This window comes from Odocoileus virginianus, chromosome 12 (genome assembly GCF_023699985.2).
Source record: "Odocoileus virginianus isolate 20LAN1187 ecotype Illinois chromosome 12, Ovbor_1.2, whole genome shotgun sequence".
In the NCBI taxonomy this organism is placed as follows: domain Eukaryota; kingdom Metazoa; phylum Chordata; class Mammalia; order Artiodactyla; family Cervidae; genus Odocoileus; species Odocoileus virginianus.
This window is the reverse complement of record NC_069685.1, coordinates 63,810,293-63,835,138: the sequence shown is the minus strand read 5'-3', so window position 1 is coordinate 63,835,138 and position 24,846 is coordinate 63,810,293. Positions and strand designations below refer to the sequence as shown.

General features: G+C 42.8%; 2 protein-coding genes and 1 non-coding gene across 3 annotated transcripts; 2 read left to right on the top strand and 1 right to left on the bottom strand.

Moving 5' to 3' along the window:
• Positions 1-4,245: 4,245 nt before the first annotated feature.
• XBP1 (X-box binding protein 1) lies at positions 4,246-10,091 on the top strand. Its single transcript, XM_020876669.2, is given in 6 exon segments — positions 4,246-4,509; positions 5,556-5,652; positions 6,860-6,988; positions 8,504-8,563; positions 8,566-8,649; positions 8,947-10,091. Coding segments are annotated over 6 exon segments (1,155 nt in total). The 5' UTR covers positions 4,246-4,282; the 3' UTR covers positions 9,505-10,091.
• On the top strand, positions 8,262-8,333 carry TRNAG-CCC (transfer RNA glycine (anticodon CCC)). Its single transcript has one exon. It is a non-coding gene; the product is annotated as a tRNA-Gly (tRNA).
• A 2,556-nt stretch (positions 10,092-12,647) lies between the features above and the next one.
• On the bottom strand, positions 12,648-23,760 carry CCDC117 (coiled-coil domain containing 117). The gene is made up of 5 exons (XM_020876673.2): positions 23,433-23,760; positions 22,691-22,741; positions 18,405-18,629; positions 17,826-17,963; positions 12,648-15,585 (listed from the first exon to the last, which is right to left on the bottom strand). Exons 1-5 carry the CDS (start codon positions 23,612-23,614, stop codon positions 15,348-15,350), a joined length of 834 nt encoding a protein of 277 aa, XP_020732332.2. The 5' UTR covers positions 23,615-23,760; the 3' UTR covers positions 12,648-15,347.
• Positions 23,761-24,846: the final 1,086 nt, after the last annotated feature.

Here is a 24,846-nt window from a genome sequence, read left to right as displayed (position 1 = left end):
AAGTGTAACACACGCTTCTGTTTCTAATGAGCTTTTTGAAATCCAGTTGGAAAAACATAATAATGTGTACAAAAATGGAAAGCTAGGTAACAGTCAAAGAGTTAAATAACAGTCTGGACTAGCAGTCTAAGAAAGCCTTGTGGGACTTCCCTGGTGGTCATCAGTTAAAGAATCCACCTAGCAAGGCAGGGGACACGGGTTTAATCCCTGGCCCAAAAAGACCCCACATGCCACTGGGGCAAGTAAGCCTATGCACCCCAACTACTGAGCCCATCTGCCCTAAAGCTCGTGCTCCAACACAAGAGATGCCACCGCAGTAAGAAGCCAAACACTGAGGCCAGCGCACAGCCAACGAAGGCCCAGCGCAGTCAAGAATAAAGTGTTTTGTTTTTCTTATTTTTAAAGAAAGGAAATCACTGTGGTAACAATTAATTTAAGGAAGAATCATCTATGGATCCTAGGACTGTGAGTGAACATCTAATGAGGAACAGGATAGCTAGAAATCTTAAAATATCTTTCTACAAATATCTTTCTTATTCTTAATCAGTACCAGTACTAATTCACTTCAGGGGCTACTATGGTAACCAACTGGTAAGAATTAACATCACTAGTTATGGGACTAATGGTCATCTTGTGCCCCCGATAGGATGCACTGACAAGAACACAGCATCACCCTGTGCATTCCTGCCTATTCTACTTTCCTTACAGGTTTTATCTCAATGCAACATAGGTTTATGCTTAAAAGTCTACTGTTGATTACCTAATAGGCTTCCTTGCACACACAAAAAATATATGCATCTTAAAGCTTTTTTCAAACCACAAAAAATTATTTTGCATGGAGCTATTGTAACAATTTAAATCATGACAAATTTTATAAACCTTATCAAAACAACTTATATTTCAAAATTTGGTAATTATTAAACAGAATAAAATACATTGGAAATGTATCTTTCCATCATGTATTAGTGGATTAACAGTACTTATTGCTAGAGTGAGGCAAGATTCAACATTAACTTTATTCCTTTTTTTTTTTTCATTAAAAGAGTGCCCCCAAACCTTGTTCATATACCTAAATGGATAGGTAAGGAAGGCATATTTGGTTATAACAATGCCCTTCAATTGTCTGAACATCTTTCGAGTTAGAAGCCAATGATAATGATTTATCATTAAAAACTATGGTATTGAAGTCTCTGCTGACAACTCAATTTTGTCTATAACAAAGGAGTAGAACCAACGGAGTTGGAAAGGGATTTGATACTCAGTGATGAAGGTCATTTCCTTTTCCAGTCTCATCACTAGTAGCTTGATAGGTCTGCTTGTTCTGAGGCCCAGAGATTTTTCTACCTAGGGCAGTGCACTTTGGGAAGATTAAGCATGAGTGAAGAGTGTTACAATGGAGACTGTGAAAAAGAGAGGTAGGAAAAAGAATAAATAGGCAGGAACTTCCCTGGTGGTCCAGTGGCTAAGACTCAGTGCTCCTAATTCAGGGGGCCTGGGCTTGTTCCCTGGTCAGCAAACTAGATCCTACAAGATGCAACTAAGAGTTTGCATGCCACAACTAAGACTCTAACTTTACGATTAGGCTTAAGACCTGGTGCAGCCAAATAAATAAAGATTGGAAAAAAACAAACAATCGATTGCCACCTGTGGTCAGTGGTTCCCGTAGTAGATAGAGCAGTTCTTGAATTTTAGCTTCAGATTGCTACTGGGTTGTTTTGGTGTAGTTTTTTTGCATTGACATTTTTTTAGACTTAACGTTCTAAATTAAGAGGAGAAGGGGATAAAGAAGGATGAGATGGTTGGACGCCATCACCGACACGATGGACATGAGTTTGAGCAAGCTCCGGGAGTTGGTGATGGACTGGGAAGCCTAGCATGCGGTAGTCCGTGGGGTTGCAGAGTCTGACACAACTGAGCTACTGAACTGAACTGAATGTTCTACTCTTTCTTGCATTTCACAAAGACTAAGAACTTTGTATTTTGTATATTTTAGAACTCCAATCACAAGTGTCTTGTTCTAAAATATTAATGGCATCTGATGCAAGAATTATCAGAGTAATCTTACAGAAAGGATATAAAACTGTTCAAAGGTTTGGACAAGAGTGTTCATGATTCCATGGACAGCAATCAGCACTGGGTCCAGTGACTGTTTCTGAGTATGATTTAATGTGTTTATCAAAAAGATTTTTTTAAAAGGGCCTTGAAAACAAAGCTGGGGGAGTCAGTTTCAACATTCTATTTCTACCCCCATTGACCAATACTAAAATGCGATCCATCGACCTTTCCTCCTCTGCCCCAGCTCTTGTACCTTTTCCATATGGTTATTTATTTACACTATGCTGGACTGATAAAATCCTCATGCATTTTCTTTTAAAGTCTAAATGATTTAAATTTCTTTTAGTTGCCTTGAGATTTCTTATACAGTGCCAGACATTCTTTTGGCCTTCACAAATATTAACTTAAAAGTCTTCATGACATTTACATGGCTTCTCTCAGAACCTCTTACGGCTTTTCAAGGTCCTGTAACAGGAACATGTATGTCTCAACTAGAAAGCATTGTGAGAAATTTTCCCCAAATATTCCAGGGCCAGGAGTGAGTCCTACCCCTGCATGCACTTTAGGACCCAGTTAGCTCAAGGCTGATGAGGTTAAAAGGGAGGCTGGCTGCTTTGTCCTGGTCTCTGATCAGCTCTCATCTCTTTTCCAATCAAACGAAGCAGCCTGTGCTCAGGACACTCTGAGGTGGGCCGACTCAATTTAAATAAAGTCACTGATTTTACTCCTCTGGTTGGGAGGAAGAAAATACTAGGAGACTTACAGTCCAGCCTTGGGGATGGCAGAAGCCATGCCTTAAAGGGGCCTGTATATTGAGAGATTTAATTTTCATTCATTCCTTCTTCCCAACTTGTTTTCTCACCACCAAAAGATAACTGAAAAGCTAGTCTGACTTAATAACACCAAAGAATTACCTGGAAGCATTCTTTCACTCTTTGCATATCTTCCAACCACCAGAGAGATTCACTCACTTCTGGGTCCCTTCAGGGCTTCCTCTGGTGGCTCAGTGGTAAGGAATCCACCTGCCAATGCAGGATATTTAGGTTCCACCCTTAGGTTGGAAAGATCTCCTGAAGGAAATGCCAACCCACTCCAGTATTCTTGCCTGGGAAATCCCATGGGCAGAGGAGCCTGGCAGATTACAGTCCATGGGGTCACAAAAGAGTGGATCACGACTTATATACTAAAGAACAGCATCCCCAGAACCTAAAACAGTGCTAAGCACAGAGGACGCAACAACGTAAAGCAACGGTTGCTTCGTGATTCCAGGGAACTTAACATTTTATAATTCGCTTCAAAAAAGTGAGAATGGCTGTGGAGAGTGTTTCCTCAGTTTTTTCCATTTTAATATTCCTGTGTCTAAACTGGTCCCCAGCTACAGTTCGGAGGCCCCTCTCTCACAAGGACCCCACCCCCACTCCCTTTGCGCCATAACAGGCAGGCAGGAACCCTCAATCTTTTATACACGCTTGTTTTCTTTTCGTTTCATAAACTTCAGCTCATAGCTGAAAGTTTAGAGAGGCAAAGAGAAACGAAATTACAGGCGTCCCGCCATTCTCAGGGAATATCACCTATGGTTTATTAAACCTTCACTATGAGGTAAATCTAGTTTTTTTTTTTTTTTAAATGTTCAGCAATGAATCTAGTTTTAAAACGGGCCATCTCACTCCCTAAGGACGTATTTCGCGGAATTTCTCTGCAGGCTTTTTTTCTCCTAACCCAAGGCCCGATTCGCGCTACCCTTTGGATTTTCCACTCAGCTCCGGGCCCGAAAGGGCGCACAAGATACAATTCTCTCAGGCCTGGATAAAAAATCTCAGTCAAAATTCGTCAGTCTGGAAACCTCGCGGATTCGAATTAAACTCTCCGTCAGCACAGGAGGGGAAATCCATTTATTGAGGAAACTCCGCCAGGTTCCGGACCCTTCCTCAAGATCCCGGGCCCCACCCCCACCCTACCCTCAGAGGCCCCGCACCTGCTCAGAAACTTCTGCCTGTGGCCACTGCGCAAAAGGTTCGGGCGCCCCCTGCGCAAGACCGCGGTGGTGGTCACGCTGGACGCCCTGGCCCCGCCCCCTCCGGATCCGCCGGGCCAATGGGAGCAGAGGTAGGCTTGCGTCACGCGGCGATGGCCAATCGCGGAGGGCCACGATCGTAGAAAGGTTGGGACCGGCAGGGCCGCCCCACTGGGCAGCGGCGGCGCGCACTGGCGTAGATAGGCTCCGGCCATGGTGGTGGTTGCACCCGCGCAGAGCCCGGCCGCCGGGGCTCCTAAAGTACTGCTTCTGTCCGGCCAGCCCGCTGCTGCCGCCGGAGCCCCGGCTGGCCGGGCTCTGCCGGTCATGGTGCCGGGCCAGCAAGGCGCCAGCCCGGAGGGGGCGAGCGGGGGGGCTCCCCAGGCGCGCAAGCGACAGCGCCTCACGCACCTGAGCCCCGAAGAGAAGGCGCTGCGGAGGTGGGCGAGGTTCGGGGGTTTGGGGGCCGAAATCGAAAGCGGGACAGGGGCCTGGGGCCGCGCTGGCCGCCTGCAGCGTTCGGGCTCCGGTGTCTGGCCGGTCCGGTGCCAGCGTGGCGCCGCGCGGGGCGGGGCGGGGCAGGGCAGGGCAGGAAGTCTGAATTGGCCGATCCATTGCGCTGGGTGGAGTCCAGGGCAGCGCAGGCCTTTTTTCTTCCTTTCTTTTATGTCTCGTTAGAGATGACTAGAGCTGCGTACGCTGGCACCTGGGTTCCAGTCCCTCTAGCTGTGTGACCACAGACCCCTGGTTCAGCTTCTCTGAACTTGGGCTGTGACGTGGAGCCATGGGTTTACCTACTTTTTTGGAGGCTCACGGAACTGAAATGCCAGCTATTGAAGGGGCTGTAAGCCCTATGAGGCTCCTCAGTCTGTTTCTGCGTCCTTTAAAATGGTTATCTACTTCCCGAGGTCGCTGGGGCGGTGGAGAAATGCCTCGTGCTTAGTCCTTCGTAAATGTTAGTTCTTTTATGATCAGTGTGCTTTTTGTGATTTATGAAGTGCCTCCTGGAGCAGACACGGGCCTAGGCTGTCAGCATCAAGAGGAAAGTCGCATCCGCCTCTCTCTGTTTGGTGTTAGGTTGTTACTACGTTATCGGCTGCAGTAGCGCGATTGCAGCCTTCGCTAGGTTTAATCCTAATCCAGGTTAGTCCTGGTTGGATCCTTTTTGAGGGGACTGTAATCTGGAATCAACGGGAAATAGAAAGGGGAGGAGAAAATATCTTATGATGCAACCTCTGTGCTGTGGTGGGGACGTGGCTGAGGTGGGTGACGCAATACGGGGGAGGATGAGTAGGTCTGCTAGCTAGATCCACAGAAGGCTGATTTTTTTTGTTGTTGTTGTTTTACTGAGGAAAGGAGCCTGAAGTGTATTTTACCATTATTCTGTACTGTAAATTAAAATGAAAGCACCAGCTGGTCAAGTTTTCAAATAAAGATAAATAAGGTTCGAGATGATTCAGTGTGGTATGTCTCTTTCTGTTCTCAGGAAACTGAAAAACAGAGTAGCAGCTCAGACTGCCAGAGACCGAAAGAAAGCTCGAATGAGTGAGCTGGAGCAACAAGTGGTAGATTTGGAAGAAGAGGTAAAAATACTTAAGGCCAAACACTTTATCTTACATTCATTGTGTAGCTTTCCCTGGTGAATGGTGATTTCATCTCCTTTAGAATACAGTTGGATGTGTTGTTAAAAATTAAGCTAATCTAAGTTAGGGTAGAAAGGTAAAGTGGTGAAGCTTGATGAGAACAGAAGTGATTCACCCTCTGGTATCTGGTGCTGAAAGTGAAAGAAAGAAGTTGTTCAGTCGTGTCCAACTCTTAGTGACCCCATGGACTGCAGCCTACCAGGCTCCTCCATCCACAGGATTTTCCAGGCAAGAGTACTGGAGTGGGGTGCCATTGCCTTCTCCGGGTATTTGGTACTGCTGCTGCTGCTAAGTCGCTTCAGTCGTGTCCGACTCTGTGCGACCCCATAGACGGCAGCCCACCAGGCTCCCCCGTCCCTGGGATTCTCCAGGCAAGAACACTGGAGTGGGTTGCCATTTCCTTCTCCAATGCATGAAAGTGAAGAGTGAAAGTGAAGTCGCTCAGTCATGTCCGACTCTTCACGACCCCATGGACCGCAGCCTACCAGGCTCCTCCGTCCATGGGATTTTCCAGGCAGGAGTACTGGAGTGGAGTGCCATTGCCTTCTCCAGTATTTGGTACTAGATCAATCTAAATGGATTGTTGGTGAATTACAGCGATAGAACAATGTTTTATCAGTACGAAGAAATCAGTAAAAGCTGATAGGAAATCATTGCTTAAATTTTCCTGACTTAGTTCACCAACGGTTCCCTTCCCCTTCTTGGACCCACTTGTTACCTAAACTTAAATTATTGCCAGTTACACATCTTGAATACATAAAGATTATTTGTGTTGTTCTTTTTTTAAAACGTGATAATTTTACAGCTCACCACTATCACTTTTATTATTACCTACCAGTTCAAGATAGGATTTTTTAAACCATCACATCTAAATTAAAGCCACAAGTCACTCTTTGCTGAGGTCTCTATTAGTAGTTTGGTGCACTTTGTTATATATGACCCTCATGTAATGGTACGTCTTAAATAGCTTATTTTTTATATTTATCACCTTGCCTTCTAATATGTACTATGAAAACTGTGTAAGCATAGAGTTTTCCAAAAGATCCAGGAGAAGGAAGGAAAACCTACTGTAGTGAAACTCTGTCAGGTGTATTCTTAAAGTGAAAGAATGAGATGTTTTAATAACCTCTTCTGAACTTTCTTCCAGAACCAAAAACTTTTGTTAGAAAATCAGCTTTTACGAGAGAAAACTCATGGCCTTGTAGTTGAGAATCAGGAGTTAAGACAGCGGTTGGGGATGGATGCCCTAGTGACTGAAGAGGAAGCAGAGACCAAGGTGAGTCATGTCCTTTGTTTGGTGCCGTATGTAAGAACTGGTTTTAAATGACATGACCTCTTTCTTTAAGGATATTCATTTTTCAAGGGTGTAGTGAATAGTACTAAGTCCTAATAACTGGAATAAGTTACACGACTCTCTGAGAGCAAGTACTAACAGATGCCGGTAGCTGACATGTGTCTACAATGCCATCATTGAGGAGAACCAGGGTAAGAGTGGCAGTCAAACCTGACTGTGAATGCCACTAAAATTAAAATAGCTCTTTGATGAATATGAATAAGAGAAGGGATTCATTGTGATAGACACACCTTTCTGATGGAAGCATGATATGTGGGTTTTAATTTATGAATCATGGCAAATCCAGTGATAACACATAAGTGGTCTAAGGTTGACTGGCAGTTCTGCTCTAAAAGTAGTGTTCAGAACAAACTTTAAAAATAATAACATGGGTTCGACCCCTGGGTGAAGAAGATTCCCTGGAGCAGGAAATGGCTCTCCACTCCAGTATTCTTGTCTGGAAAATTTCTCTCTTTTTTTTTTTTTTTTTTTTTTTCTTCTTAGACTTTTATTTTTACACATTCTTATGATATATCCCTTCAAAGGGAACAGGAGGTTAGCAAGATCAGCTTTTTAGATGATTCCATTCTAAATATACATTTAAAACAAACAATATCAAAACAACCAGTGGGGAGGTGAAAAACATTCCATTAACACCATTTTGTCTACACAACAATAAATGCAAGAGGACTGGCTGTGTCCTCACCCTGTCTCACCATAAAGCTGACTACTACTGTCTCTGGTTTTAAAGGACATGGAACCAGGGGTGACCTGTCACGGGGTCAAGGGCACGCCCTGCTCTGGTCTGTTCCAGAGACTTAGTAACCAACCACAGCTCATGACTCCATATTTTGCCTGGAAAATTTCATGGATAGAAGATCCTGCTGGCTATAGTCCATGCGGTTGTAAAAGGTTGGACATGACTGAGTATCTGAGTACAGCACTATCCAAAAAGATTCTGGGCCTCAATTCACTATAGAACTTTATTACTAGGGATGTTACTCTTACTGAGAATAGAAATAAGATGATATTTAAGAATAACAATCCTGCCTGAATCTTAGCTTGGGGAAGAAAAACATTTTATTGTACAGAAAATAAAAAAGAAGTTAGACTTACCTCGCTTTTCTTTTCTTAAGGAAGACTAAAAAAAAAAAAAAGGAAATAACAGATATGTAAGGGAGAGATTTCAGTTCTAAAGAATAATTTTCTAGGGACTTCCTTGGTGGTCCAGTGGCTAAGACTCTGTGCTCCCAATGCAGGGGCCCAGGTTTGATCCCTGGTCAGGGAACTAGATCCCACATGCTGTCAACTAAGATCTGGCACAGCCAAAATAAATGAATTTTTTTAAAAAAGTTTTTTTTAGCTTTCTTGAAAGTTGAGAATCACAGCCTCCTGGCAAGCATTTCTCTGGGGACACCCAGCTGCTGGAGTTGTTCACTGACTGGTCTTTCCTTCCAGGGGAATGGAGCGGGGCCGGTGGCCGGGTCTGCTGAGTCCGCAGCACTCAGACTACGTGCACCTCTGCAGCAGGTGCAGGCCCAGTTGTCACCCGTCCAGAACATCTCCCCATGGACTCTGATGGTGTTTACTCTTCAGACTCTGAGGTAGGGCTTACTCAGATTTGTAGAGCTGTTTACTCGGTTCCATCTGTGTGATGCCTGACAGCCCTAACCAGACAGATGAGGGCAGTGTCATTTTGGTTGAGTTGGGGGTGAACATTGGCTACCTTCCTGTTTCCAGGTGGTCTAGGACATGCAGTGAAGGATACATGAGTGGGTCTGGTGGGTCCCAGAGATCATCCTGTAGCGTAATGGTTAGTTTACATTATGGAACCTAGCACTAAGGTCGATTCCCAGTGTACTCTTTAACAGTTGAATGCCATTTAATTTTTCCTTTTCTAGTCTGATATCCTGTTGGGCATTCTGTTCAACTTGGATCCAGTCATGTTCCTCAGATGTCCTTCCCCAGAGTCTGCCAGCCTGGAGCAGCTCCCAGAAGTGGACCCAGAAGGACCCAGTTCCTTACCAGCCTCCCCTTCTCCATCCCTGGGGACGTCATCAGCCAAGCTGGAAGCCATTAATGAACTGATTCGTTTTGACCATGTATATACAAAGCCCCTAGTCTTAGAGATGCCCTCTGAGACAGAGAGCCAAGCCGATGTGGTAGTGAAAATTGAGGAAGCACCTTTCAGCCCCTCAGAGAAAGATCACCCTGAATTCACTGTCTCAGTGAAGGAAGAACTTGTAGAAGATGACTTCATTCCAGAGCTGGGTATCTCAGATCTGCTTTCAACCAGCAACTGCCTGAAGCCATCTTCCTGCCTGCTGGATGCTTACAGTGACTGTAGCTATGAGGGTTCCCCTTCTCCCTTGAGCGACATGTCCTCCCTGCTTGATGCAGACCATTCTTGGGAGGACCCTTTTGCCAGTGAACTCTTTCCCCAGCTGATTAGTGTCTGAGGAGTGATCCAGTACTGATGCTCTTTTCCTGACTGTGACGCTGCTGGGAGGACAGCCCAGAGGCCTGTGCTTCATCCAAAACGCCAAAGTAGAGGGGGTGTGGTCCTGGAGAACTCCTCTAAAGTATTTGTTCAAGCCACCTAGGTTACCCCAAGTGTTGTCTTTTGACCTTTAGTGGTCGAGGGTACGTAGATAACATTACTGTGATTGAGAATTACAGCTTCTGAGGGTGTACCTTTATCTTAAGGGCGGTGGTTTGCCCTGAAGTACTTACACAAGGGTCAGGCGATAAGTGCTTCAGACATGGAGTTACGGAGTGGTCCTTGATCAATTTCTCTTTCCCCTTCTTGGCATTGCAGGCTTGCCTCTGATTTTAGGTCCTTTAGTTTGCTTCTGCAAGCAGAACGCCTACCTGAGGGGCTCCTTTTCCCTCATGTACAGTTCAAGGAAAGATCAAGAGTCTTTTGTAGAATTACAAAAAACTACTGTTTAAATGCTTGATGAAATCTTTCCCTGCTAGTATAACTTTTGGAAGGTGCTTTCTCCATTTATTTAAAACTACCTGTGCAATTAAAAAGTACAACGCAGTGTCTTTGTTCTTCGAATGTTTCTTGAACTTTTCAAGTCTTATTGTTGTTCTTTCGGGGTGTTCCACTGCCATAGTAGTGATTTATCCAGCTTCACTGAGCCACTTTTTACAGTGAGTGAAGGCCTTTTCCCCCTTAATTACCACCTGCTTCAGTTCCTGGCTGCCCTAATACACTCTGACCAATAACTATATTTGAGACAGTTTCTTCAGCCTAACTGACTGATACTACAGCTAATAAATGGTAGAGCTAGAACACTTAACAACCATTTTGCCATAATATCTTGTTACAGGTCATGCTATTAAGTATCAATACTGCTATTGATACTACAGATATTAAGAGCATTTAAAAAAAAAAAGCATTTTTTTAGACTCAGACTCCCTGAGTTCAACTCTGCCACCCATTTAGCTGGGTGATCTTGGGCATAAAATACCACTTAATTCCTCATCTCAAAATACCTTATTTCCCCACTTCAAAGGGGTATGATAATATCTCTAAAGGCTACTAGAGGATTCAAATAAATGATGCATTATAAGCACCTAGTACAAAGCCAGGCACCATCCCAAAAGTTGATGGTTATCTCCTATTCCACTTTGGAAGGGTTTTAATCTCTTAAAAGAGTTATATACACTATAGAACATATCTCACAAAACAATGAACCTGTTTAAGAAAATATCCTAGACAATATGACCTTCAAATTACATACTTAACCCCATCATGCTGCCTCTTTTCCTTGGGAAACCACTTAACAAGCTATTAAAGGAGTTCCCTAATTCATAAAAACTATTTCACCCATGCCAGCATTCTATGCCGGTCAGTATTTACTGACTACCTCTGGGGAGGTCAGTGAAAGCAGACCAAATGAGATGGGATTCAAAGAATCCCAAGTAGCAAGACACAGCATGCTATGGTTTCAACCAAGTATATTAATACAAGGGGAATGCCTTTGGTGTGACTGGGAGCATACCCAGCACACTAGTAGGCAAGACAATCTATCATCACTGAAGCCAGAGTTCAATCCTAGTGCCTAGCAATGCGAACTTGCTTAAGCTCTGAGTTTCTGTTTTGTAAATATAAGAACAAGCCCCCAGCTGTCCCCACAATTAAAAACTGATCACCTGATTTTCTAGAACTGAAAACTTAAGTGCTGAGAATCTATTTAGGGATTGTTTAAGTAAATGTGGGTTTCCCAGGTGTCTCTGTAGTAAAGAATCTGCCTGCCAAGCAGGAAATGTGGGTTTGATCCCTGGGTTGAGAAGATCTATCCCCTGGAGAAGGAAATAGGAATCCTTTCCAATATGCTTACCTGGGAAATCCCATGGACAGAGGGGCCTGGCAGGCTACAGTCCATGGGGTCATAAAGAGTTGAACACAACTGAGTGACTCAACAACAACATAGGCGAAGGTACAGATATGTTTTAGCTTTCAAAATTATAGAACAAGCATCTGAAGATTGGGGTTCAGATAATTTACATTCAGTGGCATCACATGAAAAACAGCTGTATTAACAGGAATAGCACACAAGAGTATAGATTATTTGAGTTTTCATTTCCTGCACAGATGGGTGAAAATGACTAAACACCGTGCTCAGACCTGAGAAAACACCTGATATTCACTGGTATCTTCATATTGAAACACTAAATTGAATAGTTAAAAAATGAAAATCAGGATCTTTCCCCACAAAACCAAAGCAAGATTGCTACTAAAAGCAAAAGGTTGTCCACAGTTCTGATGAAAAGAAACAGGTGACAGATGGCTAGACACCAATTCCTTGAACCTTCAAACACTGATGTGTGCCTGCCTCCTTGCTTCTCTAGCAGGTGTGCTGCGGGTACAGGCAACGTAGGAATAGACCTGTAGGCAGAGGTAATTCCTACACCAGGAATACTTTATGGCATCAAATGCTCATCTTTAAAGACATTCAGTCTTGACCCTGTGACTTCTAAAGTTAATGAAGGGACAGGAAGACTGGCTTGTTTACCTGCTAACCAGTTTTTAAAGACAACATCCTATCTATTCTAACTGCATTAAGTTCATCTCTCAAATGCCACTGATAAGAGTATTTGAACCAAACAGATATATATACAACTATATTCCCTCAAGGCGTTTAAAGTTAACATCGCCTGAACTATACCTTACAGTAGTTTATTTCAATGACTAAACATGTTATGTATTGCTGTCAAAAAACTGTCTGTAAAAATACTGGTCAAGTAGAAAAAACCCTGGACCTGGCAAACTGATTATACTAAATTGTCACTATCTACTTAGGCTTAGTTTTCAAATCTATAAAAATAAATTAGTTAACTTTTAGCTGTGATTTTCAATTCTGGTAAAAAAGGTAACTGCATTGAAAACTCTGCCCACCCACAAATAGGGATCCACATTTATCTAATAATGGTTGTAAACATGCAGGCAATACTGCCACCCAGTGACCTGTCAACTCAAGAAAGGAATGACCATGTTACTGAACATTAAGGACTTTTCCTACCCCCTGGACTTTTCCAAACTTGCTGATTTCAATTTACTTAAATGCAGGAATACAAATATCTCAAAAAGTCCAAAACACTTAAGAAGTTTTATTGAAAACAATAAAATACAGAAAAACCAGATTCTCATTTTAAAGTAAAACTGACAGCATCTTCCAGAACTTTCCTAGTATTCCACCATTCTTATCACTATTTAAAAAACAAAGCCAACTTCCAGATCCAAAATAATCAATGAACCTGCTGGTAAACATTCTTCTCATGGTTAGAGCTATCACCCTACTTCTTTTGTTTTTTTAAATTGGACATTTGCACCTTTTCAAGAATGAGTAACAATTTTTTATTAATATCTCTGAGAACTGGACTTACTTTTAATTAAAAAAACCACACACATCCTAATCAAACTCAGAGGAAATATACATTTGTTCATTAAAGCTCACCTGCTTTAGATAACCTTTTCTCATCACACATTAGCATACTAAGCCAATGTTTGATCCATGCTGTATAAGTTTTACAAAATGAAAAGACCTGTTAATTCCCGAGGGAAACCTTAAGGCAAAAACAAAAGCCTTACCCTACAAAAAGGGAAACAAAGCAAGTCATGGGGCCTGTGGAGACGGCTCAGATGAGTAAGCACCACAAGGATGAAGAAGAAAATTTTTGTACAAATGAATGCAAGTTTAAAAAGGCGCACTGAACATCCATGTTTCCCGCAGAAATAATGATCGTGTCAGATAAAATGACTCCTGAAACAAGTTCTGCCTGGATTTTAATTAACGGAATCCTGCTAGTTCTCTCCCACATATAGCCATGGTATCAGAGCCTTGTTCAGAGAGCTCTTTCCTACTGTTCACTGTACAGACCTGGATCCCAGGCCTGTCCAACACCCCTACAGAGGACAGTGTTAAGTGTGTGTGTCCTTCTTTGGAAAACTGTCATCTCTTCTTCTCCCCAACACTGGGACTAACTCCAAATTCCAGGCAGTCACTTCCTCTTTATGAGCTGTAGCAGAACTAACTTTTTAGCTGGAGACTTCTTTAAGGCTACAAATGTTACAAGTTGGTCCCATTAAACAATGACCTAGAGGCAATTCTTGACATGGCTGAATCAAACACGTGCACATTTCAACAGAACACAGTTTACATTCATCTCTAAATCTGAGATTAAGAAACTAGTAGCTGGTTTCCAACTGGTTTCAATACTGGTTTGAAGTCTGAATAATTTTACTGTGTAGACATTAAATATTTTGTTTAAATATTAAACATTAAATCTTTTCCTGACTATCCAGACAGAAATAGAAAAAGCAGGAACTACAGGCAGGAGAAGCAACAGTCCAGTTAACAGACTTGTGACTTCTACGCCATCTGTAACAAGGGGAGGGACTTCGGCATTTGTTTCAAAATTGCCTGGGAGCTGCCTCCTAAAGTCACCTCTACTTGGCATAAACCATTTTTTCTACACAAGGTATGTGATTCCTACAAAAGAAAAGAAACCCAGGAAACAAAAAGAACTGGGGTGGTCTCCTGCTGTCTGATAAAAGGGCCAGTATTACACTCATTTAATAAGTTATAGTGGGTATTCTGTAGCACTAAAGGGATGGTCACTTTACTTTGTACTACTGAGTCCTTGCCACACAGAAGAGCTGTTCCTGAGAAAAAAAAATACTTCAATCCTGATTACTCTCAGAGGACACCTTGAGCCTGGGTAGGGTCCCCCAGATGATGATTTCTGGCCGGCAGAAAGATATTCTCTTGTAACTTCTAGGCTTACTGCACAAAGAGTTGAAGTACCAGGCAAACTGGCTATTTCAGTAAATCTCAATGTCACTTGTATGTGCCCAGTTAATTATATCAGTCAACATTTCCTAAATTAACGTTAAAAAAAACCCACAACTTGCTTCTACAGGCACATTTCTTTAACTACTGAAATAATATGCTGGGCTGGGCTGATACGGCACTTCCTCAGGATTACTTAAGGATGCTTCTCCCAGAGCCAGTTCGCACATTGGTTACCTCTCAATCTTCTAAACTACCACTCAAAGTTAACGCGGCTGTAAACATCACTGAAGAGCTGGGTGTAGCAATTATGCAAGGGAAACCCAGGAGCAACAGTAGCACAGGGTAAAAAAAGCCTCGGAGGAAAAACCTTTTCTTTGTATTTTCCATTGCATCGTCAGAGGCAAGGAGGGGAGCCACAACACTACTGGCTATTTAATCAATAGAGCTACACTGAACTGACAACAAATATACAAGTTTCAGAGCCTCTGTTAAATTCCCCAGCAACAGGCCTAAGCTACTGTCATCTTCCTCTTCCCCAGTAATAACTAGTCACCATTATAAACAGAACTCATTTATCTGAAGATGAAGTTGTGGCTCAACCGTCAGGGCACACTTGTAGTAGGGAGAGCACTCTTTTTTTTAATGCATCTTTTTCAACCCAAGTGTCTGAATATTCTCCAAGTTATCTGAATGACTGAGACAATGTGACAGATGACTTAAAAGTCACATACAGCTTCTATACTTGACTCTGCAGAATGTACTCTCACATTCCTTTAATAAGCCCCCTAGAAAACTGCTTTTCCCTTGAGACAAGTTTCCTTGGCAAGAAGTTGAATTTCAAGAAATGGCTACCCAAAATCAGAGTCCCACCCCAAATCACAGGTGGAGATATTACACCCGTTTCAAAACTTTCAAGTCCCTATACTGTACAAGCAGGCTCATGACTGAACACATAAGCCTCTGCAACATGACAATTTTAGTGTAGAAACTGGTTTCTAGAGTTCCATCTCCTCTTCTGTGCAAGCAGCTGTCTCCAAACTATTGTAAACAGGCAACCCTGTTGGCCGAGGTTCCAAGAACAGTTCAGTTCTCTGAGGAAAGGCAGTGCCAGCAGCTGCGTGCTTAGTTTGGCTCTCTCCTGTGTAGTTCTTAGCGTTAGATGACGGCTTTGGCTTATCAGAAAGGAGTTCAGGGAGAGGTTTCCAGAGCACAAGCTCCATGGAAGGACGGCTCCTAAGACAGGAAATACATATTTGTATCAACAACTTTACAAAACAGAAATAAAAGACATATGTTGAAAAACTACTGTTTGCCACCTAGTATATAAAAATTCATGGAAGGACTTCCCTGGTAGGCCAGGGGCTCCACATTGGGAGGACACTCTCAGTGCAGGGGTCCAGGTTCCACTCCTGTTCAGGGAACTAGATCCCACATGCTGCAACTAAGAGTTCACATGCTGCCACTAAAAGATGCTATGTGCCGCAATTAAGATCTGGGCAGCCGCCAAAAAAAAAAAAAAGGATTCGTTGTGATCAAAACAGAATTACGACAATCCAAACTTATCTTTACAAAGGCCACTCAAGTACATAAAATTTTACAGTTCTGCATGCATTGTAAGCAAACCAACTGGTTGCACTGATGCTGTGATTAGAATATAAATGTTCAATATAAGAAACAGAGGCCCTTGATTTAACATTATAGTTTCTTCTTAAATTGTGGTTAGTATTAGCATATATGGGTTACTATCTTGTACTAAACCATTATAAATAAAAAGAAACACTGGCTAAACACACTAAAAATATCTCAGCAAGCCTTTTGCTTTTTAGTACAGCTATGAAGTATATAATGCTTTGTGCAGTAAGTCACTGTCTGTGTCTACCACCTCCAATCTATTTCATCTAGTGATGGTTTGATGGTTTCTGGGACCTAAGAGCAAGGCAAAATAAAACACAAACAATGAAGAACACCCTGCAAAGGTTAGCTTCTGGAAAACTACCAAGAGCAGAAAGTGCTAATGCTTTACACTGGAGGGCAATATGACCTGCTTACTCGTGGCTAAACTATTTACCCACCCTCAGGGCTGGGTAGTTAATTATAAGCTCAAGCTAGGAAGCTAATGCAAAACTCCCATGAGCTAACATCCAGCAGTAGGAGAAACCAGTGTCTAAAGACAGTCATCTACCTAGCACCAGTGGGACTAGTAGCCTAAGAGAAGTTTTCAGATATCTGACACTTACCTTCACAGTACCAAGTCTGCTGAAAGTCTTTTCTAGAGTTTCAGTACAGGGAACTTTATACCTTGCCTACTACAGTTGGCCCTCCGTATCTGTGGGGTTTTGATTTGGACCATTTTATATGAGACATAAGCATCCCTGGATTTTAGTATCTTTAGGGGTCCTAGAAGCAATCCCCATGGGTACTGAGAGACAACTGTATTTTACAGAGTAAGGGCCACTTGAGATCATAGTCATTATTATTAATTACAGGCTGTCATTAGTCTTATGTTAATGGGGCCCAGGCTGCTTTGCTTTTTAGGTTCTTATGCTTGCTTTCGTTTCCTCTATTGTCCTTCCACTGTACTGTCACTGCTCACTAATTGTGAGTTTATTCTGCTCACTTGCTGTTTGTGTGTTTCTACTCTGATGGCAAAGGAAACCAGATAACTGAGCTCATCAAATGGTCTAAATGAAGAGCAAAATGGCTCTTAGAGCTAAAGGCCTGAGGGGCCACACACTGTGAGATATGAATATGAGCTCTAGACTGTGGCCTTTGTGATAACTTTTTTTGACTGCTGGTAAACTTTTCACTTTTTTCCAAGGTCTTAATGGTGGTCCAAGATAACTGAGAGAGCCACGTAAACAGCTAGTTTTCAAGTGTGGTTCCTACAACCTATCACAGTAATTTGAAAGAATGGGTTCTTTTTTGCCAATCCTCCCATTCCCAAGTATTAGACTATCAGTGCATTTTGGACTTCACAACAACCCAGGGGGTAAATAGACAAGGCAGCCACTCCTGTGAACTTCCAATTCCCACTTGCACAGCATTCTGCTCACCCCAATGAACTAAGAAAAGGTCTCCAACCTGGGCTAAACATAAAACCTACTGAGCTTTCACTCGGTTGGTGATCAGGAAGTGTCTAGAGACATTGGGTCTTCCTTCTAAGATCATATCTGGGGACTTCCCTAGTGGTCCAGCGGTTAAAAAATCTGACCGCCAATGCAGGGGACATGGGTTCAATCCCTGGTGCAGTATTTCGCAAGCTGAGGGTCAAGCCCATGCACCACAACCACTGAAGCCTGCATGCCCGAAAGCCTGTGCTCTGCAACAAGAAAGCACAACTGGAGAGTAGCCCCGACTGCTGCAACGACAGAAAGCTTGGGCACGACAGTGAAAACCTAGCACAGCCAAAAGTAAATTTAAAAGAATTTTTAAAAAAGATCAGAGTTGAATGGAAACCAGAAACCAAAACTTACATGGACTCAATCATTTTCTTTGTAAAAATTTCATCAAATTCCCTCTTCAAACCTGTTTTCATGGTATCAGAAAGGACAAGGCTGGGGAGACGATTAATATTTCTGTCAGCTTCAACTTCTTCATCTTCATCAATTATTCTAAACAAAGGCAGATGCAAAGAAAGAAAAATTATTTGGTTAAACTCATATACTATTAATTGGACAAAATTTTTAAAGTAAAACAAGATAAACTCAACAGGTGCTACAGCAAAAGGTCAAGTAAAGTATTAGACTCTACTTTGGAGAGAAAGAAGTATATACAAAAGAGCTGTTCAATGTTTGACAAAAGATGCCAAATTTGAAGGCTAAAACCCGCATAAACCAAAAAATTAATATTCAGAGATAGTAAATGAAAATATTTAGTACAGTTCTATGAGAAACGCTTACTTTAACATTTGAAGTGCATACTTTGAGCTTCGTGATTTTTATAGTTAGACAGGCTGAAGATTAAGGAATCACCAAATGATGAATTAGACTAACTTCAAAGAGCAGAGATGTTACATAGGAACAAGAAGCCAGCCGGATATGCTGCCCATTTACCTGTCCTCAATTTCCTGAAGCCTCCTTCGGGCAACTTCACACTGTGGTTCCCCCGTTGTCTGATCCATCTCTTCACAAATAACATCTAACATGCCAGGTGCAGAAAGGCCACTAGTGCACGGATTTACTCCATGACCCTCTATATCCTGATGTGCACAAAGAATCCAGTCATTAGGACCAGCACAGAGCCCTGCTTCAGTTAGCCTTTTCTTTCTTACTGGACAACTGAAAAAAGAAAAAAAAAAAATCAATGAAAATCCTAATATGAGACATGTATCACCGCCATTGCTAATCAAATTCTGCTATGAAAAAAACTCTTAACTTTTGACAGTATGTGATTACAAGATGGAAAATCATGCATTTTCTATTCTGTCATTTTCACAGTCGCCCTGAGATGTTTCCCTTAACATCTGTCAAATTAGGCTGCACCTGCAAGATTTTGCCTTTCCAGATTAGAAGGTTTGATATGGGAACTTAAGAGTCATTCTTACTCAGCTCTGGAAAGGTCAGGTAGGCAGTAAAGAAACCAAGAATCACAGAGGAGCAACTCAGGGCCAGCCTTATTTCTCATACTGCGGCTGCCCCACTGCACTGGGCATGTGAGGAGCTGGGCAGTAGACGTCCTGTATTCCCTTAGGGCAAAAACACAGGCTTCTTCAGGGCTGCAGCAACTACTACAGGTGCAGATGACTTTGCTAATTTCTTGGTTCTCGCCAGAAATGGTAGAGGCTGTCATTTGCTCTATGGGTCCCTGCCTAATGGGGTGCACTTTTCTCCCAGCTTGCAACATAAACTATCTTCACTTTCTAGAAAATTTTATATTTCACTGAGACTGTAAGAGTTCAATTCAGATTGCTTTGCACATGTGGAAACAAGAACGTAGAAAACTTAAGTGCCCCCTCTAAAGTGTCACATAAGCTGAGCTGTATTTTGGGTACCAGATCCCAGAGACAGATGCTGTATCCTCTATGCTTTTCATAGAGAATTCTCACTAAAACCTCCTGCCTTGTTAGGGAAGTTCAACTGCTAAAGCTCTTAACACAAACTAGTATTTGTAAGGACCACAACACGCCCAACATTTAGTTGTTTGGTCACTAAGTCATGTCCAACTCTTTTGCAACCTTATGGACTGTAGCCCACCAGGCTCCTTTGCCCATGGAATTTTCCAGGCAAAAAACTGAAGTGAGTTGCCTTTTCCTTCTCTGGGGAGCTTCCTGACCCAGGGATCGAACCTGAGTCTCCTGCACTGCAGGCCGATTCTTTACTGCTGAGGGGTGTCCTGAATACACAACCAGTCCTGCTCTGAGTATTCAGACCAAAAGTACGTTATTGCCTGGGCATCACCAAGCACAATCTCAATCATATGTTTAGCTTATAATTAGTTTTAACTCATAAGTATTAAGAATGTCTCTCCATAAATTAAACGCTTCTGTAATATTTGGATAGTATCTGATGTTTTAGAAAGCAGAACAAGAAGTTATACACATAGGAAATCATCTAAGAAGGAGCAGAACAACTTTAGAAAGAATAGGTAATTTCCTATCATATCTAACAATTAAAACTATTAAATGCAACTGAGTATCAGAGTTGGGTTCTGATCTCTAACAATTTGGGCTAAAAAATTTCATGGCTCTGGGTCTACTTTGCAAATAATTAGAGATTGATGATGATTAAATCCCAGAGAAAATGGGATATAAAAGACTTTAAAGTTCTGATAACAGCCACTGAAGTGGCAGGCAGGCAACACACTTCTGGGCATTCAATATCCAACTGTCCAGTCCCTTATCCTCGCAGGGCCTCAATCTCTCCATCTGCACATTAAAGATGGTTAACTTTTAAAGTCAATGGTTTTAAAAAATAAATAAATAAATAAAGTCAATGGTTTTTACACTTCAAATTTTTTATTTATGACATTAGAATGATTTAATGATCTCCTAGCAAACTTCCCTGGTAGCTCAGACAGTAAACAATCTGCCTGCAATACAGGAGACCTCGGTTTCATCCCTAGGTCGGGAAGATCCTCTGGAGAAGGGAATGGCCCACTCCAGTATTCTTGCCTGGAGAATTCTATGTACAGAGGAGAGTCTTGGGCTATAGTCCATGGGGTCGCAAAGAGTTGGACATGACTAAGCAACCAACACTTCCACACTTTCAAAAGATAAAACCAAAGAGGTCCTTGTGCATCCACAGCAATCCCAAAGCTATAAAGAACATAAATATTGTCTAGTCTAGAGGTTTTTTATTTTAAACTTTTTGGCCATGCCACGTGACATGCAGGATTTTAGTTCCCCAATCAGGAATCAAACCCACGCCCCCTACATTGGAAGCATGGAGTCCTAATCACTGGACCACCAGAGAAGTCTCAAAAGTTTTTTAAACTGAGGCAACTTTCAAACCTACTGTCTTGTAGGTCTATGTATCAACCTGGTGAGAAAATTAAAAGTTTCTGTTGGCAAAAAAAAAAAATAAATCACACAAAAGTTGAAAGACAACAAATCTGGGGAAAACACAACATACATAATAAACTGATTTCTTATAGACTAATAAGAAAAAGACCAATAAGTCAATAAAAGATCTGCAGAAAAATTAAGAATTCACCCAAAATGAAACACAAATGGCTTAAAGGAAAAGATGTTCAAAATCGCATGTAATTTACAAAATATGGAACAGTGATCTAACTCCTTTAATTATAAAATGCCTACGTGCATAAAAGTACATATAATAATGATAAAACAAAAATCCATGAAAGTAATATTCAAGATACAGAACGCTGTCAGCATCCCTAAATGGTACTCTATTCCCTCCTCCCTTTAAGTATACACTTTTATAATAACCACTTCATTTTTAAAAATACACATCATGTATATAAATATTCAATATTAAAAGTTTTTAGTTCTGCCTGGTTTTGACCCTCATATGAGGAATTCTTTGAATATGTATACATTCATGCTATGTTTCTTTTGTTCCTACTGTTGCTTATAAGACACATCTGGGTTGGTAAGTGTAGTTCAGTGTTTCTTTTTTGCTGAATTGAACTCAGCAAAAATTTATTATGTCCAGATACTGTTAAGGGACATTCCAATTTTGAGCCGTCATGAACAAGGATGCCATAAACTTTCTTGTACATATCTTCTGATGAGCATGCGTAGTCAAAAAAAGAACTGCTCGGTAAATGGGTATGTGTGCCTTCAACTCATTCAAAACTGTTTCCCAAAGTGTTGTAGCAATTTACATTCTCACCCAATAGCGTCTGTAAGTTCCTGGTGCTACAGAACCCTCCAATATCTGGTAGTGGAGTAGTTTCTCACTGTGCCTTTAATACGCATTTCCCTCAAGACTGATGAGGTCAAATATCTTTCCATTTGTTTGGTCATTTTGATATCCTCTTTAGGGGAAGTCTTTTACTCATTTTCTTTTTTAGACTGCCTGCCTATAATATGCAGTATTTTCCCTATCAGTTAAGTGATGATCAAGAAGTTTGAAAATACAATTCTGATGAGAAGATGGAGAAACACGCATTCCCAAAGTTTAAAGGAGTATAAATTGGCAACAACTCTTGCTTAAAATTCAAAATGCATACACTTAAAGATTGAGCAATTTCCCATCTAGGAATCCATTAATCTAATTACAAACACAAGGAACTTAAGAATGGTCACTTTAGATTTGTTAGTATTAAAATTAATTTAGAAATCTATCACCGGGAGACTGGTTAATTACCTATTCCTAGACTTACAACAGAATTCCATTCAACTGTTGAAAAAGAAATGAGATAGAACTCTATGTGGAAAAAAAAGAAAAAAAAAAGAGGAAAAAAAAAAAGAACTCTATGTGTCCATATGCAACAAGCTACAGGAGAGTCAAATGAAAACACCAGTGCTGCAGTGTGAACAGTATGTTAACTAATAAATGTAAAAAACTAGAATTATATAGCTATAAATATATTTGCACATTTTTACATTATCTTCCATAAGGGGAATCAGGCAATAAGGATAACCCTCTGGGGAGAACTGGGAGCATAAGATTTTGCCTTCTGCGAGTTTCTTCTAATTTTGTGCATGTAATAATAATCATATGTCTCAAAGTTCAAGCATGACAATCGCTTATACAGTAACAAGCTTCCCTCTGACCTGCCCAGCTCACTTCTCTAAAAGGTAACCCATGTTATCAGTTCCTTGGGCCTCCATTCAGAGACACCTAATGCTCCACCTATTCACTTAAATAGTTACGGATATAAAATAGGTTAAACTAAGTGACCATAAGTGACTGAAAAAGCACTTGAAACTTACTCATCATCCTCCTCCTCTCGCTTGTGTTTCTTTCTACAGTGAGTTGAAATACTGTTAAACAAAAAAAATCAGTCAGTTGAGAAATTTATTGAGCTGGTACATTCAGCATCCACTTTCAGGCTCCAATAATCTTGTCCAGCCCACTACTATCAATTCTCCCCTCCCTTGCCCTGTGGGATGGATACACAGGTCACACGGTCAGTCAGGTAAAAGTGTTGGCTGGTCTTGACAAAGTCAGACTGAAATCTAAATTCATTCGGTCAAGACCAGGGGAGATAAACTGGGGCGACCAGCGTAGGGAAAACGTATCGGGGCGGGGACTGTGCTGAGCACTTTAGTTTATGATCCCACTAGAAGGACCCATTTCTCTCCCAAGTTGCGGATGAGGAAACTCAAGAGTCAGAGAGTGGCTGAAAGTTACAAACAACAGTTGCCGGGCCGCAGTCTGGAAGGAGCGAGGCGTGCGCGCGCCCAGGGCAGCTCCAGGCCCGGGTCTGTCCGGCTCCCATCTCCGCAAGCCCTGGGTGAGCAGACCTTTCCTCACTTCTCCGGGCGCAAGCGCGCAGAGGTCGGAACCGGACCCCCGCGCTGTGCGACCTCCGCGATTTACGGCAACCGCCTGTGGGACTCAATCTCCTCATCCTCAACTTGAGGTTGAAGAGCCCCCGCGAGGGTCGCGAGAAGGGTCAACTAGCCCGTGCCGGAGCCCACATCCGCCCCCGCCGTCAGCCAGTCTCCTCACCGTCCACGCGCCGCGCTCCCGCCGGAGCTGCTCGGGGCGGCGCGAAGTCCCGGCCGCGGGACCAGCTCGGTGCCCTCCGTCCCCGGCGGGAAGGCCCGACCGGCGAAGGCCGGCGGCGGCTGCAGGAAGTCCGAGCCACCGCTCAGGGGAAGGCCGCTAAACGGCCGGCCGAGCGCCGCCATGGCCGGGGAGACGAGGAGACTGCGCCCGCGGCCCCGGCCGTCCGCGCCCCCGGGCCCGGCAGCAGCGGCCACAGCGACTGCCGAGAGGTAGCCGCCTCTGAGCCCGCTTCCCGACCCCACGTCACGCCTTCTAGAACCCTCCACCCCAAGCCGCCCGGAGCACGCCGGGATTTGTTGTGTGTGGCGAACTGCTGGCGCGAGGGCTGCCGGGAGCTGAAGTCTTTGAGGACTACAAACAGGATGGCTGCCCGGCCGCGTCTTCGGGGCTGGAGGATGGCCCTACCTAGAAGAGGTCGTAGGTTCAAATCCTCAAGTAACCTCTCTACCTCAGTTTTCTCAGTAGTAAAACCCGAAAACAGTAGTACCTATATTCTTAAGATTGATAGGAGAAGTAAATGAATTAAAACTTCTAGAGCTCTGGTAAGTTCTAAGTTAGAACACTTCTTGGCACATAGTAAGTGATGCCCGACTCTTTGCGACCCCATGGACTGCAGCCCGCCAGGCTCCTCTGTTCATGGACTTTTCCAGGCAGGAATAATACTGGAGTGGGTTGCCATTTCCTTCTCCAGTCTACGGTGTTTTAATGTAAATGAAGGTGGTGACACTTTAGAGGAAACAGCATGGAGGATCAGGGAAAACCTCAGAGTTCTCCTGAGCGGTACTGGCAAGCCTGCCAGCGTCTCTCTGGGGGCATCCAGAGACGACTGGTTGCTAAAGGGCTAGCAGAGTTGGCCATCCCAACCACTGATCACGACTGTATTTCCCGTCTCAGGAAACGGCACCGTTGTCTAGTCTGAGTTGCTTATACCAAAGTCAATGCCGTTCAGTCAGAGCCCACCAAGGACTCACACTTGTGTTGCATATGGACACAGCATAGCGCTCTACTTCATTTCCTTTTCAACTGTTGAGTGGAATTCTGTTCTAAGGCTGTGTGTGCTTAGTAGCTCAGTCGTCTCCGACGCTTTGCGACTCCATGGGACTGTAGTGCGCCAGGCTTCTGTGTTCATGGGGATTCTCCAGACAGGAATAGTGGAGTGGTTTGCCATGCCCTCCTCCCGGAGATCTTCCCAACCTAGGGGTCGAACCCAGTCTCCCGCATTGCAGGTGGATTCATTACCATCTGAGCCACCAGGAAAGCCCCATTGTAAGGCTAAGTGTAGACAAATCTGACTAAGTTTTTTGTATATATTTGCAAGTAGGTAAATGGATTCCTAGGTGGAAAATTGCCGACA

What these genes read in the sequence shown, in the direction of transcription:
- CCDC117 (XM_020876673.2), bottom strand. Translation starts at nt 23,614, where the DNA reads ATGGCGGCGCTCGGCCGGCCGTTTAGCGGCCTTCCCCTGAGCGGTGGC. An exon ending in CGAGAGGAGGAGGATGATGA is followed by an intron (nt 18,630 to 22,690) that starts GTAAGTTTCAAG and finishes TTCTTTTTTCAG; the next exon opens with TTGTCCAGTAAGAAAGAAAA. An exon ending in AAGAAAATGATTGAGTCCAT is followed by an intron (nt 15,586 to 17,825) that starts GTAAGTTTTGGT and finishes TTCCTGTCTTAG; the next exon opens with GAGCCGTCCTTCCATGGAGC.